The sequence below is a fragment of the Panthera onca genome, chromosome D3 (assembly GCF_046562875.1).
Source record: "Panthera onca isolate mPanOnc1 chromosome D3, mPanOnc1 haplotype 2, whole genome shotgun sequence".
NCBI lineage: Eukaryota > Metazoa > Chordata > Mammalia > Carnivora > Felidae > Panthera > Panthera onca.
In genome coordinates this window covers 31,172,881-31,189,223 of record NC_138350.1, presented here as the reverse complement: position 1 = coordinate 31,189,223, position 16,343 = coordinate 31,172,881, and the positions used below count along the sequence as shown (strand labels likewise).

General features: G+C 36.3%; 1 protein-coding gene across 2 annotated transcripts in view; it reads left to right on the top strand.

The window, feature by feature from the left end:
* The window catches only part of SEH1L (SEH1 like nucleoporin), a 32,923-nt gene extending 18,500 nt beyond the window's left edge, over window positions 1-14,423 (top strand). Inside the window, exons 5-9 of one of the 2 annotated variants that reach the window (XM_060613179.3) lie at window positions 3,910-4,008; window positions 8,407-8,547; window positions 9,276-9,433; window positions 10,753-10,903; window positions 13,623-14,423. In XM_060613179.3, coding sequence (XP_060469162.3) covers window positions 3,910-4,008; window positions 8,407-8,547; window positions 9,276-9,433; window positions 10,753-10,903; window positions 13,623-13,821 — 748 coding nt within the window. In that variant the 3' untranslated portion in view covers window positions 13,822-14,423. Of the gene's footprint in view, window positions 1-3,909; window positions 4,009-8,406; window positions 8,548-9,275; window positions 9,434-10,752; window positions 10,904-11,976; window positions 12,460-13,622 lie in introns of those variants that run through there. The other variant, XM_060613181.3, reaches the window with a different exon arrangement.
* The last annotated feature ends 1,920 nt before the right edge of the window (window positions 14,424-16,343 follow it).

Genomic DNA, 16,343 nt, shown 5'->3' with positions numbered 1-16,343 from the left:
AGTTCTGAGTTTTAATGTAACCACGTGTATCAGTCTTTCCTTTATTGTTCTAGTGCTTTTTGTGTTTTACTTGAGGGATTTGTCACCACCTTAAGGTTTTCAAGTGTATTCTGAATGGATTTTGGTTTTGCTTTTCACATTTAGGTCATTATACCTCCTGGAATTGCATTGTGTGATTTGAGGTAGCAGAATTCTAAAATGTATCCAGGATGTTTCTAGGTATTTTTTTACAGTTTTTATTAGGCAAATTTTCATATCTACCAAAAATGATAATACAATGGGCAGACCCTTCACGTATTCATCACCCAGCTGCAATAACTCAAAGCTAGTCTTTTTTTCATCTGTATATGACTTCCCACTGTCCCTCTTCTCCCAATAAAAAACTGGATTATTTTGAAGTAAACCCAGACATATACTATTAGGTGTTGGTCTTTTTTGATTCATCCTGCTTGCCATTTAGTGCTGCCTTTCAAAATGAAGATTCTTGTCGAATTGGAAATTTCTTATGATTTTTAAAAAATTTCCTACGATTCTTTGATAATTTTCTTATGTTGTCTCTGTTCTGCCTTTACGGAACTCATCTTTGAATATTCTTGGATTTACTCTCCCATTTCTTTAAAATGGTTTGGAGATTTACTACTCTGTCATCAAGATCTCCTGCTAGTTCTCTGGGTATCCAGTCGGTTTTTGTTACATGGATATGATATTTCTTTGAGGGTTGTAATTAAAATTTGTGTTTCTTTCTTGAATTACAGTAGGTCTCCTTATTTGCAATAGTTATGTTCTGTAAAGCTCAGTGAACACTGAATGAACCGAACCGTTGCTCCTGTAACCAGAGCACTGTTGCATGTGTATTCTCCTAGTTTGTGGTTTGTCATTTTGACACTGTGATGACTTTTGACGGTAGGAAGTTCTGAATTTTATTTCATTATAAATAATAATAAATTTAGGGTTCTCAAATGGAACAGGTTCAGCCACTGGCTGCTAGTAAATCCAGAGGCAGAGAAATGAGTGGTGATGGAACAACAGAGTAATTTATATTAGTGAGGCCCACACCGGGAAGACAGTGGACTAGTGTCACAAAGGCTGTCTCCAAAATGCTGAAAATACTTCAGGTTTATATAAAGAAAATATGGGATAAAGGTCATTGGGTATGTTTAGCTGTTCAGTAAAGGTCAGGTTAGTCACTGTGTTGAGGTCATTCACTTTGGTCTTGCTGTAGCAGGGCAGCTGTTACTGCCTGAGGGGATAGTTTTGGTTCTCATTATACGATGCTTTTCAGGCTGGGTCTTTTGCCTGAGTTAAGAGATAAGTTGGAAAAAAAAAAAACCAGAAAGTACAGACTGAGGTCCAAATGGAGGCAGTTAAGAGGACAAGTGTGTCTTTCACTCCTTTGAGAGATATAGGATTGGTTTCCCATGAGCCTTTGATCACATTTTTGTCAAGTGATAAATACTTAACCTTGTTTTATGAGTGTTTGTGTTCAAAGATACCTTTTTAAGCATATGTTGCTGGTTTGTTAACATTGAAGTCCGCCAACAGCATTAAAACTCAGGCCTTGGGGCGCCTGGGTGGCTTGGTCGGTTAAGCGTCCGACTTCGGCTCAGGTCATGATCTCGCGGCCCGTGAGTTCGAGCCCCGCATCGGGCTCTGTGCTGACCGCTCCGAGCCTGGAGCCTGTTTCAGATTCTGTGTCTCCCTCTCTCTCTCTGCCCCTCCCCTGTTCATGTTCTGTCTCTCTCTGTCTCAAAAATAAATAAACGTTAAAAAAAAAACTCAGGCCTTAACAAAGCTTATCTAACACAGTATTTCCTCCATGAGGCACATTGTATAGTCTTCTTGCTAAGCATAGAAACTAGACTGCACTTCAGTACTACCCATGGGGGCCATTTTAAGTAGTGAAATCACCAACACAAAGCACAAAAATATGAAAAGCATGGTGGTGAATAGAAGGCAACACTTGTTTTCAGCATGAGAGCTGAAATAAGGAGGCAGAACCTTATCTTGTTCGGTCTCAGTATGGACTGCGTGGGTCAAATGACTCAAATTTTTTGCAGAGCTGCTCTAGGCATGTTTATGGGTGACCACGGAAGTCCCAAATGTTGAATTTGGGGGGGGGGTTACAAACAAATTTTAGTAAGTAGGCCAGTTTATAAATAAAGAACCTGCAAATAATGAGAATCAGCTATATCTACTTTCTCAAAGATCCATTTGTATATCTTGGTCTTTATTTTCATGCTTTTTGTTTTCCTTGTGTGTTAGTCTTTGCTTATCTATTTGTAGTTATGAACAAGAGACTATTATGCCTAGTAGAGAAAACAGGTATTGGTATTTTTCTTCTGCTAGGTGCTCTGTTTTCTTAGTAGGTCACTCTCTTACCTAGGGGTTGGCTGAGTTTCATCTTAGGTGGAGTGTGTTGGCAGGATTTCCTTGTAGGGAGTATAGGCCAAGGGAACTGAGGAAAACAGGCTGGGGTACCCCCAATTGCCAAAGTCAGGAGGACTTGACTTTTGGGATGGAGCACCTTAATGTGTTTTGTTCCTTCTGTTCCTCTCCCTGCCAGTTTTGGAGTGCTGTTTTATTTCAGGGTCTCTTTCCTGTTAAGTTTTGATCATCTCACTTATCCTTCCTCAGACTCTCTTTAGCTAGAGCCCAGTTGGCTGCCAGCTAAGGGGTCTTCTGATTGCAGTTCTTTAAATGAATCATTTCATGATTGTCTCCTTACTCATTCCTGTTCTTTGCATGTATTGAGGAGGGTGGAGTTTGTGGAATTTCTTCCTTACTGATACTGATAGAGCTCTTTTCTTGTCCCCCTTGCATGTCTTCTTTCTTTCTGCTTCCTGTCTTCCTGGAATTCCTTTAAATTTCTTGATTTCTGATGGCACATTGATATCTAGGACTATTATGATGGTGTTATTCTTTCATCATTTCCATGGAATCTTAGGAGGGAGGGGAAGGAGATGTAGGTGATCAATCTACTTTTTTTTTTAATTGCCACATTCTGTTTTCACCTTTATGAAGTTGGCAGATGACAGTGTCAAGGTCAGATGTTAAACAAGGGGTAATGTTCACAGAGATATTACTTAATTTGGGTGAGGGAGGAAAAGGAAATCAATATTGAGGTAATTAGGTATAGAAATGAAGAAAATAATGTAACCTGGAGTTTATTTCACTAGAGTTCATTATCTTATTACTTCTCTTGCCTTTTTAAAAATGAATCTAGAGAAGAGAATGACATGTGGGTAGCATGCTTTCTTGAGGTGTGGTCTTTTTCTACTTTTTCTCCTTTTATCAGGATTTCTTATTTATTTATTTATTTATTTATTTATTTATTTATTTATTTATTTATTTATAAGTTTATTTATTTTGAGAGAAAGGGCCTGTGCGGGGCTCTATCCCACAAACCTTGAGGTCATGACTTGAGCCTACTGAGCCATCTAGGAGTCCCCAGGGTTTCTTCTTTTTGTACAAAGCACTTAAAATCTTTTTGTCATGAATTGGTCACTGTAGGGTTGCTTTTTATTCCATAGTGAATGACCAAATCTTTCAGGAAGAAAAATTCTAAGACCTATTGGCTGTCGCCTTTTTAAAAAAAATTTTTTTGTTTGTTTTTTTGGCTTTTTTTTTTTTTTAATCTACTGAATGCTTGAAACCTTTTCTTTTGGGAAAAGAGCTACTTTTTCTGTCAGCAAGAGGGGCAGGAGGATGGTATTATCTGTCCCCACCTTGAGCATTCTCAAGGACACACCCTCCCAAGGTGTGACTGTGTCAGATACATGGTGGGGATCTAGTCACAGTAGTGGCATGCTTACATGTGGGTTGTAGAGCTACTTGATGCCAGGTTTTTCTAATTCTTTGAATTAGATGTATATTAACTTATGTAAAATAGTTTTTACTCTTCATTTCTAGCTCTCGTGCTCATTCCCCCATGATAGCTGTAGGAAGTGATGACAGTAGTCCAAATGCAATGGCCAAGGTTCAGATTTTTGAATATAATGAAAACACCAGGTTAGTACTATTTGGTCTTAATTATTGTTCTTAATTGCACTTTGATTTTTTAAAATGTTATTTCTTTATTCACTGAATTATGCATCATTCATTACATATTTACTAATTTCATAGGCTATGCCAAGTTCTGTGCCAGGCTACCATAATATAAAATTGAATGGTATAGAGGAAAAGGTGACTGATTTCATAATATGTACTATCTTGCAGAGAAACAAAAAGAGTAAAAAATGGTGATGAATTTTATCAACTGGGAGAATCAGGATGTTAAGGGCTTACTACACCTTGGGAGAGGGGGCCAGGAAGGTTCACTCCAGACAAAACTTACAGGATGAGTGAAAAGTAAAGTGTTAAAGAGGGGAAAACATTCCAAATGGAGAAAACTACATGTGATAAGGTACATGAACAAGAGAAAACCAGTATATTTTTATTGTAGTTGAAATGTAATAGGCAAAAGGGAGTGTGTGAGAAATATGCAAGGCTTATATCTGCACGACCTAGTGTTTTGTGTTTAGATTTTATGGGTGATATGAAGCCATTGAAAGAGTTTTAAGTTGGGGAATAATAGGGTTGGATGGTAGTTAAACTCTTCCATAGGTGTGAAAAGTATTTTAGAGGGCAACATGAGTGGATTCAGTGATTGGGTGCTGTTATAACAGTCTAGGTGGGAGATTATAGTGGCTTTGGCATAGAGTAGTGACAAATGGGGATGGAGAGAAGTGGACAGTGAGAATAATTTAAGAAATGGTATCAATAGAATCTGATGACTAGATTTAGAAGGTGAAGAAAGGGGGATCTGTTGAGATGATTTTCAAGGTTCTGGCTTAATAATTCAATGGGTGGTATGTAATTTCTTAAAATAAGGACATCTGGAAACAGGACACATTTGGGTAGAGTATAGCAGCATGTGAAGTAAAGTCTATTTTGGGTCATGTTGAGATACCTGCAGTACTTCTGAGAGCTGTAAGCTGTGTGTCAGAGGTGTTCTCAGATCTTGTAGGAGAAAAGAGCACCCATCAGTTGATCAGGTAGGCTTCACATGTGCTAGGTAACAAGCACATGGGTCTAAGAGTCAGATACTGGGTAGGGCCAGAAGTGGAAGAGAAGAAAGAACTACAGTTGTCCTCCTTATCCATAGGGGATACATTCTAAGACCCCTAGTAGCTGCCTAAAATCTCTAATAGTACCAAATTCTGTGTCATCTGTGTTTTTTTTCTATACATACATACTTACGATAAAGTTTATAAGTTAGAGTATTAGATTAACAATAGCTAATGATAAAATAGAAGAATTATAACAATACACTGTAATAAAAGTTCTGTGATTGCAGCCTCTCTCTTAAAATATCTTTTTGTGCTGTATTCACTTCCTGTGACCATGAGAGACGATAAAATGTGTATGTGATGAGATGAGATAAAATGCCTATGTGAGTGATGTAGGCATGCTGACCTTCTGACGGTAAATCAGGGGCATCATCTTCTGGATGTAAATTTGATTGTGGGTAACAAACCGTGGAAAGCGAGACTGTGGCTAGTAGGGGGACCAGTATATTTTAATTCCTGTGGGCTCTGAATTTCAGAATGTTACTAGGAGTTTTGAGGGGTTCTTACTCCAGCCCTCTACTTCCCAGATTCTTGATTTCTTCAGAGAGACTGTTTACAACAGTGCTGTCCAGTAGAACTTGCTGCACGGATGCAAATGCCCCGTACTTGTGCTAGCTAATGCAGTGGCCACCAGCCACATGCCACTGTTGAAGCTTGAATGTGGCTACTATAGCTGAAGAACTGCATTTGTTCATTTTTATTAATTTAAATTAAAATAGGCACATGTGGCTAGTGACTGGAGTATTGGCCAGCACAGTTCTAGAATATAGGAACCTTCCTTTAGAACTTTTTGAGGCTTTATAGCCTTGTAAGCTATTAAAGCTATGAACCACATCACTAGCACTTGTTAAAGAGGCTTTATGAAGAGTTAATACTGTTAAAGTGATTTCTTTCAACCTTAGCTGAACAGAATGAATTTGGAGGCATAAATCTAAAACTTTGAATGTGGGACCATTTCTAAAACGTAGGAGAATGAAACTACTTCATAAATAATATTTGAGTAAAGGGATAAATAACTTGCAAGTTAATTCTGAAAGAATATACAGGGCAGATAGAAAGTACCTAAAACTTAAAAGAATTCAGTGATAAAGATAATCCAAAGTTGTGTATAAGTCTCTTAGCAGAATAAATCTAGATTAGGGGCTGGATTCCCTGTATTTGCCCTGTAACAAGGAGCCTGGCAGTGGAACAGTTCCGGGGTTAAGTGGCTCACTTGGTGCAGTGATGACATCAGAGTTTTTGGTATTTTCCTTAGTCATCCTTAGTGTGTTGGTGACAGCTCCCTCTTAGGATCACAAGAGCATTTCCAGGTTTCACATGCAGATACAAAGAAGGGCATTGGCTTTTATGTATCTTTTTGTATGAGGGAGAGAAGAAAAAGTTTTCTCGAAGTACCTTAGCAAGCTTTTTCATTGGGTCCCACTGACCAGAATTGGGTCGCTCACTGTGCTTTAGCTGCAAGGGAGTAGACAGCAAGTGCCAGGCATTTTCTGCATCTAGAATGGCCAGGAAGTGGCATTGGGAAGGTAACTGTGTCTGTGTGTGAGTGTATGTGGGATTGATTTAGGAAGTTACCAGACCTTTTAAGATCAGCCATTTTGGGGATGGTCCTTGTCTGTTTCTTTGAAGTAAGAGTTGTTCAAAGGTTGTTATACAGATTGAACATGTTATGTAGAGGCTATGTGATAGTGGAGTATGTAGCATCCAATTATGAATACCTAACTGAGCTTTCTATAAGTGATAGTAGTAGTAATAGTAATAGTAGTAACAAATAGAAAACATTTGTCGAATTTACCAGCATTGGATATATTTATTTCTATTGGTGAATGAAAATATTAAGACAGACCTAGTCTAGATAATAGTACAAGTGCCTATATTTATACAGGTTATATGGAATTTTCACATACATTATAAAATTTGAATTCTAACAATCACCTTATGAGGAGGGTAGGTAGCTTTTATATTATCACCATTTTACGAATGAAGAAACAGATCAACAAAGTAAAATGACTTGTCTAGGATCCAACACAGGAGTTATGACCAGACAGTAGAAGCAGCAAGGGTGTGGATTAGATTACTCAGGATGATCATGTAGGGGAAGACGAGGTCAAGGAGCCTTGAGGCATGTGCTAGCTTGGAGACATTTGGGGAAAATGTTGGCATGAAAAGAAGGCCAAGCATAGATTTGTTGGGAACACCAGTATATTAGAGGAGGGTAGTGAAAAGGTAAGAGAGGTACCTCTCTCTAACTCCCTCTGTTACATACAGGGTTCTGTGCTTCATTTCTGTCCCTGATATTGAACTTACAATGGAGAAAAACAATAGAAAATTCTTATCTGTTGTCTCCTTCATTATCTTCTCCGTTTGCACATGTAGAAATAGAATTGTAAGGATGAAACAGATTTCAGTATAGTGCCCTTTATTACCATTAGAAGAACTCAGTTCCTCCTGTTACCAAATTCATTTTCCAATTTATACTCAAATACTTAGGAAATTCAATTACCCTTTTCTTGAAAATAGATATTAATGGCTAATAAATCAGCATCTCATTTTTTTTTTTAAGTTTATTTATTTTGAGAGAGAGAGAACGTGGGCAAGCAGGGGAGGGGCAGAGAGAGAGGAGAAATAATCCTAAGCAGGCTCCTCATTATCAGTGCAGAGCCCAATGTGGGGCTCAGTCTCACGAACTGCGAGATCATGACCTGAGCTGAGATTAAGAGCACCTTAACTGACTGAGCCACCCAGGTGCCCCAGCATCTCATTCTAATTAAAGTTTTGTTAAACTGTTCTAAGCTAAACTTACAAAATCAAAGAACAAAACCTGGGGGCTTTATATTAATTTTCCAGGGCTGCCATAACAAATCACTACAAACAAAACAATTTATTCTCACAGTTCTGGAGGCCAGAAATCTAAAGTCAAGGTGTGGTCAGCACCATGCTGCTTCCACAATTCTTCCTTGTTTCTTAAGGCTTCTAGTGGCTTCAGGAGGTCCTTGGTGTCTGGCTGCATAATTCCAATCTCTCCCTGTTTTCACATGGCTTTCTTCTCTGTATCTCCTTTTCTGTCTTTTATAAGGATGGTCCAGGATGATCTTGTCCTGAGATCCTTAGTTGTATACACAAAGACCCTTTTTCTAAATTAGGTCACATTCAGTTTCTGGGGGTTAGGCCTTGGTCATACTATATATATATATACTGCAGAGGTAAACACTGTTTCATTGTGAACAATGTAAAAAACATGTGGATTTTTAAAAATTTTAATTTCTGAAAATTTTAACATAAGTTGTTTTTTTATTAGGAAATATGCAAAAGCTGAAACCCTCATGACAGTCACAGATCCTGTCCATGATATTGCCTTTGCTCCAAACTTGGGAAGGTCTTTCCACATTCTAGCCATAGCAACCAAAGATGTGAGAATTTTTACATTAAAGCCTGTGAGGTGAGGTTTTGAAGCAATTACTGATTTAAAAATGGTCTTAACTCATGATTATTTTCATTTGTGGAAGAGAATGAAGAGGCAACTGTGATCTGAAGAATGGATTCTTTAATGAACATTTTATCTATAAATATATGAGTTTTGGGGATGGGGAATTGAATAAAGATAGGAGATTTATATTTTCTTAATTGCATTTTATTTAGGCTACTACGATGAATTGGATCCTCTGAATATAATTGGTACTGTGTAAATGTTTGAACAAATGCGAGGTGTCAGGTAACTTAGGGACAATTAAATTAGCTCAGAAATTCTTGTGAATAATGTATTCAGGCTTTAATTTTGGAATTGTGAATTTCAGTTCCTTTTTTTCTTCCTTCTCCCCTTCTATTCTTCCCTTCCTACTGCTTTCCTTTTAAAATTAATTGTTATGTATTTTATTCCTCAACTGTGTTTGGGTGAATAAAGCCTCTTTTGTTGTTCCTTTCTTCCATGAAATAATCACTGAATAATTTTTATGTGGTAGGATCATGCCAGGTGCTGGAGAATCAAATGAAAGTGACATGGCCCAGCTCTCAATGAGTTAAGGTGGGGGAGTATGGGAGGGAACGTGGTAGTTTTAGATATGAACATAATTATAAAATAATATGGTAAGTGTATGTATTTTTTTTATTTAGAACCATGTGTGTAAAATCTTTTCTCAGCATTTCTCAGGAAAATCTTTTTATTAATAGGAAAGAACTTACCTCCTCTGGTGGACCAACAAAATTTGAAATCCATATAGTGGCTCAGTTTGATAATCATAATTCCCAGGTCTGGCGAGTGAGTTGGAATATAACAGGAACAGTGTTAGCATCTTCAGGAGATGATGGCTGTGTAAGATTATGGAAAGGTAAGGTTTTAATGAACGGATTGTTGCTCTATGTTGCTACTTAAGAATTTTCATTTAGAAATGTAAACTCGGAAATATTTTGGAAAAAATGATCTTTCTACAGTTATTTTCAAATTAATGTCTTATATTTGTGTTATTTTGAACCTCTATCAGTTTACCTAGTTCATGGCAGTTAATGACACTTGAATTGTGTTTTAAGTTTCCATGTGGATCTCCTTTTAAAACTAAAAGTAATTGTAACAGAATATGCAGTATCTCCAAAAGGTACCGTTTGCTATGTGTGTAACTTGTGTGACTGCTCTACAAACACAGGATAGAGGTATAGACATCTCTTATTAAATAATTGCTCTAGCTAACCAGCCCTTAATAGGAGAAAATCCAGTATCATCTCCACCTCTTCTCTGCAACTCTCGAAAGTTGAAGAATCTTCTGGCCACTGATTCTGAAAGTTTCTTGTAAATGGCATGCTGAGTGAGAATTCGGTCTAGTAACTCGATGCTAGCTGTGGTTGCTGTAGCATGGTCTACATTTTTCCATGGACGTTTATCTACTGGGTGGAGGTGTCCTTGGTCCTTGTCCCACTCTAGTCAGTGGCATCCCATATAACCTATAGCTTAGCTCATGTACCCTGAGTAGTTACTGTTTCTCAAAATGCAATTTGGCTGAGTCTCCCATGGTCAGTTTTAGGCTGTGGCAGAACCGGCCCAGACCTCCCTTTTCCTCAGTATCATTTGCTGTCAAGGGCTTTGCTTCTCTTTCTTGCCCCTGGTCTTTAGTCAGGACCATCCAGCTTCACTCCAGCAGGCTCCCTAACTTGGGTTTCCTGGGCTAAGGGTCTCCAGTGACCTATTTTGTATTAGAAGAATTAGGCCATGTTGGGTTAGCTACTCAAACCCCAAAGGGGTCCGTCTCTGAGGACATTAAGTACCCACATGACTTACACTTGCATAACCAAGAAGACAGCTCCATAACCCTACATATACAAGTAATCGAAATTCATTATCATGAAATGAAAAATTTATTTTGATATTAAAGTTAATGTGGTAGCTTAGAGAATTGTCTCTGTTAATATTTGTCTTGTAAGGAAAGGAAATGGTAGAAACTTTGTTTTTTAAATTAGTAATTTTTCTAAAACTTTAAAAAATAATTGGTAAAATTGAGATACGTATTTCATTTAAAAGATGTCTTTAACATTTATCTTGAGAGATATGTAGTCCTCTTTTGTTTTTTTTCATTGTAGTTTAAGAATTTGAACACAGATTTGTGTCCTTGAACAAAGCTATTAGCCATGTTAATGTATTTGACCATTTTCCTTTCAGCTAATTATATGGACAATTGGAAGTGTACTGGTATTTTGAAAGGTAATGGGAGCCCTGTCACTGGGAATTCTCAGCAGGGAAACTCAAATCCTTCCCTAGGTTCAAATATCCCAAATCTTCAAAATTCATTAAATGGATCTTCTTCTGGCAGGTAGGCTGTTTTTGTGGGAAAACTAGAAATTATCTCCTTTTTAAAATCATTCTGATAGCCAGACTAAAGGTGTGTAATTTCATGGATTTTTAAGATTGAATAAAGAAATTCATACACAATTATAATACTAGAAAAAATTCACTTTGTTAGCTCTGTATTTAGCTTACATAGTCATAATATTTATTAGGTAGATTGTTAAGCCATTAAACAAACTAAATTATATTCTGAAATTTAGTGGTCCGTCAGAAATGTTTATAACTTAAAGATTTTACTTTGCTTCTCAAGTAAGATGAAGAGCAAATCTGGGATAATGCTGAGGATTTTAGTCCTAGATGAGCATTAGTATGTTAGTGGTAGTAGTGTAGCCTTTGAATTAGGTCAAGCTGAAATTTTCAATAAAATACATTAAGCCTTTGTAGATGAGAGTGAGTTAAATGTGTTTTGTGGGTGTTGGGTGTGTGTGTGGGTGTGTTTAAACCTTTAATGGAGATTGTAAGAGAAAATGGTAAATTGTGATTTCTTGATTTTTAGAATTTTTAATATATTTTAGATTCTTGTTTATCTTGACAAACAATGTGATCTGAAGAGTCATCCTTTGTTTTCATATTCAGATTTCAAATATGTGAATTTTTAAGATCAGCTTATTTTAATATGCCTTTGTGAATAATTTGGAATACGATTCAGGAAACTTCAAAGCATGGTCCTTATTAACAAACTGTCCTGTGGTTATTCTGTTGTCATCTTAGAATTCTATTTAAAATTTCTTCAACTATTTTTATAATGTTAAATTTTTATTTAAAAAGTCCTGTTCGATTTTGAGATTTAAGTATTTGCATGTAAACAATTTCAGGTTACCACAGAAGAGATCAGATTATAAAAATGATTTCATGAAACAAAGGATACTACTGTTAATTTAAAAAAAAAAATCTGATTTTTGGTTGCTGCCTGTACTGTGTATATTCTTTTGTAAAGAGCTTTGAAGTTTTGATCTGTATTCTTATTGTGCCAATAACCGTGTGTGTTAGATCTGTGATGCATTTTCCCTTCTCCATTTGTATTATGTCCTTTAACAGAAAGCACAGCTGAGTACCAGCTAACTGGAGTAACTTTGCTGTTTTGCTGCTTGTTGCATGCACACAGGAATGGAAAGCGAGCTCCTTTTCCCCTTCCCCAGCGCCGTTTGACCTCTCCCAAGATACACCAGCAGCCTGCTTACTACTAAACGCAATCCAAAAGGCCTTTAAAAATACCGTGTATATCATTTTTTTTTGTACTAGCCAGTTTATTGACACTATTTGAAACTTTTGAAATATAAATGGAGAGGCTTTTTGTTGAGACATTGTCACCAAAACAATTTTTTGAAATGTTCCCGAAACTAACATGGGTTTAAAATTAAAAGGATTGTTACTATCCTTGTAAGTAGTTGGGAGGAGGGAAAATACCACTTTATTCCATTTGGAGAATATAGGCTTATTTCTTTTGTTTTCTAAAACAGCGAAAATGATGAATTTTTATAATTTTAATTTGAAGATTGAATAAATATTTTTCATAAAGATTGTTTTGAGTGCTAATCTGTTTATTACCTTTTGTAGAATTGGCTTATACGTGATATTATTTAATACAACTCTGTCATTTCTTTGTAATATTTAAAAAATATTAGTAAAGGAGTGAGAGAAGTAGTAGTGAAATGAAAGTAATTTGACTGTACAGTTTGTGGCCAAATTAAACATATGGTATTGCTTCATTTATAATATGGTAGTAAAATGAAAACATCTTTGTAAGTTTTCAATTCATATTCACTAAAGAGCTAAATGTTTCTAATATGTGCTTGTATATTTTTTATGGTGTAATTCCATGGCTTAAGTTTTCCTTCAAGTCAAAATTTGGAAACATACTATAAGAGGAGCAGTTAAAAATTTGCTGAAATTGTGCATGCACATTAACCTCCACATTCCAAGCCTCAGGATTTTAATTTAGTTGGCTGCTTCATTTAGTTCATATTCTTTAGAACTTTGACCTTGATGACAAAGCTCTAAGTCTTTGTTTGCTAATGTGCTTAAGTATTACGGGTAAGTTATAAAATGGCAAAAGAATAACAATAGGACATATTCTTTGAGCTCTTTTACTTATCAAAATTTTGTACTATTTAAAGTTTTTGCAGAAAAGCAGCTAAGTGTTTTCAAAGATTGTATTTCTTCAGAAGTATATTGCAATAGCTGGCCATACTTTGTGAAAGTATATTTGGATTGGTTCTCAGTGTCCTGTATGCACTACAAAACATGTGCCTGCTGCTACTACAAACGAAGCATTGCTTAAAATAAAAAGCTTATTAGATTTGTAAATTTCCAGGATCGCATCAAATATGTTTCTGAAAGATTAGAAAATGTTTTAAATTATAAAATGTCTTTTTTTGTAACATTCATACTGATAATTTTTTTTAACATTTTAAGTTTAACAGATTGTATTTCTTTCTTTCAAGTTTCTATACTTGCTTAAGCAAGCTTGATTTGAGTAAGGGTCTTGATTTTTGCGATTATGTTCTGTTAGTTTTGGCATGAATATACTAAAGCTTTTTTTTTCCAGCATGTGTTTTCTCCTCTTTGGTTCTCTTTGTATTTACTACTTTTCTCTTTTTCTTCTGTTTTTTTTTTCTTTTTTTTTTTTTTTTCTGTTGTTTTTGTTTTGTTTTGGTGTTTTGTTCCTGTCTTCATTGTTTCAGGTATTTCTTTCCCCCTCTGGATTCCCCACGGGCTGGATCGAGATGGTCCAGTTATGCCCAGCTCCTTCCTCCTCCTCCTCCTCCTCCTCTGGTAGAGCACTCTTGCGATGCTGACACTGCCAACCTCCAGTATCCTCACCCTCGCAGACGATCTCTCTCTCGGCCTCTTAATCCCTTACCTGAGAATGAAGGGGTTTAAAACACTGATTTAACACTTAAAGGCCTTATTCAAGTGCTTGTAAATGCTTTCATTCCTGGCTGCTTTTTGTTTTTCTTCATTTTCTTTCAGAAGATTTTTCTAAGTTAGGGTCCGTCTTGCATGTATTACAACCAGAACACAGTGTTTGGAACCTAAATGTGTTTGTGCTTCTGCATCAAAGGAACATTTGCCTCACTGGTTGATAACCTTTGATGAAATGCGATAAGTACAAGTAACGTGAACTATGAGATTTACAGTAGCTGATTTCACTTTCAAAGTGCCTATTCGTTTTATCTTGAACTGTTATGGTGTTAATTTTCTTATGGTTTGTCATTCTGGTTAATGTGAAAGCATATCATAGAGTTCACTTTGCCTTTGAGACATATTAAGAAATGTTTTAAAATTTACAGTCTAATGTTGGATCTGACTAGTTTGTAAAATAAATCATTCCTGTGTATAAAGCAGCAAAACATAATAATGGACTCTGGTTTTTTTTTTTTTTGAAAGGAAATTGCCTTTTACTACTTGGAATTACTGTTTAAAGCTTTTGTAATTATTCTCCAAGTAGATTATTTAATAAAATATATTTTAAAAGATATGAATCTGTTGCCTTATGAAAACAGAATGAACAGCTGGCCCTTGAACAACATGGGTTTGAACTGCACTCATCCACTTATACATAGATTTTTTTCAGTAAATGCAGCATGGTACTATAAATGTAGTTTCTCTTCCTTATGATTTTCTTAATAGCATTTTTTTTCTCTAGCTTACTTTACATGTATAACATACAAAATAGGTGGTAATTGACTGCTTATGTTACTGGTAAAGCTTCTAGTCAACAGTAGGCTATTAAGTAGTCCAAGGTTAGAGTCAGATTTTTGACTGTGGGCACATTGGCACCATCTAACCCCTGAGTTGTTTAAGGGTCAACTATATTCTATTTGTTAGACGGTAAAGCTTATATCTCCTTATACAATGTTGAAAAAAAAATCCAAACAATCAAAAAATTGGAGGTAAGCATGACATTTATTTAAAAAGGTAGGACGTTAGTATGTAGACTAACACCTACAACTGACGGATGTTGACTTCCAATCTAATTGCACATTATTTTATTTTTTTTATTATTTTTTTTCAATATATGAAATTTATTGTCACATTGGTTTCCATACAACACCCAGTGCTCATCCCAAAAGGTGCCCTCCTCAATAGCCATCACCCACCCTCCCCTCCCTCCCACCCCCCATCAACCCTCAGTTTGTTCTCAGTTTTTAAGAGTCTCTTATGCTTTGGCTCTCTCCCACTCTAACCTCTTTTTTTTTTTTTTTCCTTCCCCTCCCCCATGGGTTTCTGTTAAGTTTCTCAGGATCCACATAAGAGTGAAAACATATGGTATCTGTCTTTCTCTGTATGGCTTATTTCACCTAGCATCACACTCTCCAGTTCCATCCACATTGCTACATAGGGCCATATTTCGTTCTTTCTCATCACCATGTAGTACTCCATTGTGTATATAAACCACAATTTCTTTATCCATTCATCAGTTGATGGACATTTAGGCTCTTTCCATAATTTGGCTATTGTTGAGAGTGCTGCTATAAACATTGGGGTACAAGTGCCCCTATGCATCAGTACTCCTGTATCCGTTGGGTAAATTCCTAGCAGTGCTATTGCTGGGTCATAGGGTAGGTCTATTTTTAATTTTCTGAGGAATCTCCACACTGTTTTCCAGAGCGGCTGCACCAATTTGCATTCCCACCAACAGTGCAAGAGGGTTCCCGTTTCTCCACATCCTCTCCAGCATCTATAGTCTCCTGATTTGTTCATTTTGGCCACTCTGACTGGCGTGAGGTGATATCTGAGTGTGGTTTTGATTTGTATTTCCCCGATAAGGAGCGACGTTGAGCATCTTTTCATGTGCCTGTTGGCCATCCGGATGTCTTCTTTAGAGAAGTGTCTATTCATGTTTTCTGCCCATTTGTTCACTGGGTTATTTGTTATTCGGGTGTGGAGTTTGGTGAGCTTTTTATAGATTTTGGATACTAGCCCTTTGTCCGATATGTCATTTGCAAATATCTTTTCCCATTCTGTTGGTTGCCTTTTAGTTTTGTTGGTTGTTTCCTTTGCTGTAATTGCACCTTATTTTAATGCTTTTAAAATTTGAAATCAGAAAGTACTTGACAATAATTATGGTAAAATGATTAAAACTATAGAACTAGTAATGTTTCTTTTGTTCAGTTTTCTCAAGAATTACCAAGTATTTAAGTCTCTTTAGGACTTGAGAAGGTTGTAATTTGAAAAGTATTTCATATGTGTCTCAATCACATATATAATTGTTAAAATCGTATAATTTATAACCTAATTTTCAAAGGCATCTTTCCTATGAGTAGCCTCATACATTTGATGCTTCTTAACCTGCAAAGGATAAAGAACTGATAAGAGATTAATTTTAACTTAAGGAACATTTGAACTTCCTTGTGACTAATCATTAAAATCTTTTGTCTGTCAAGTTAGCATTTTAGCAT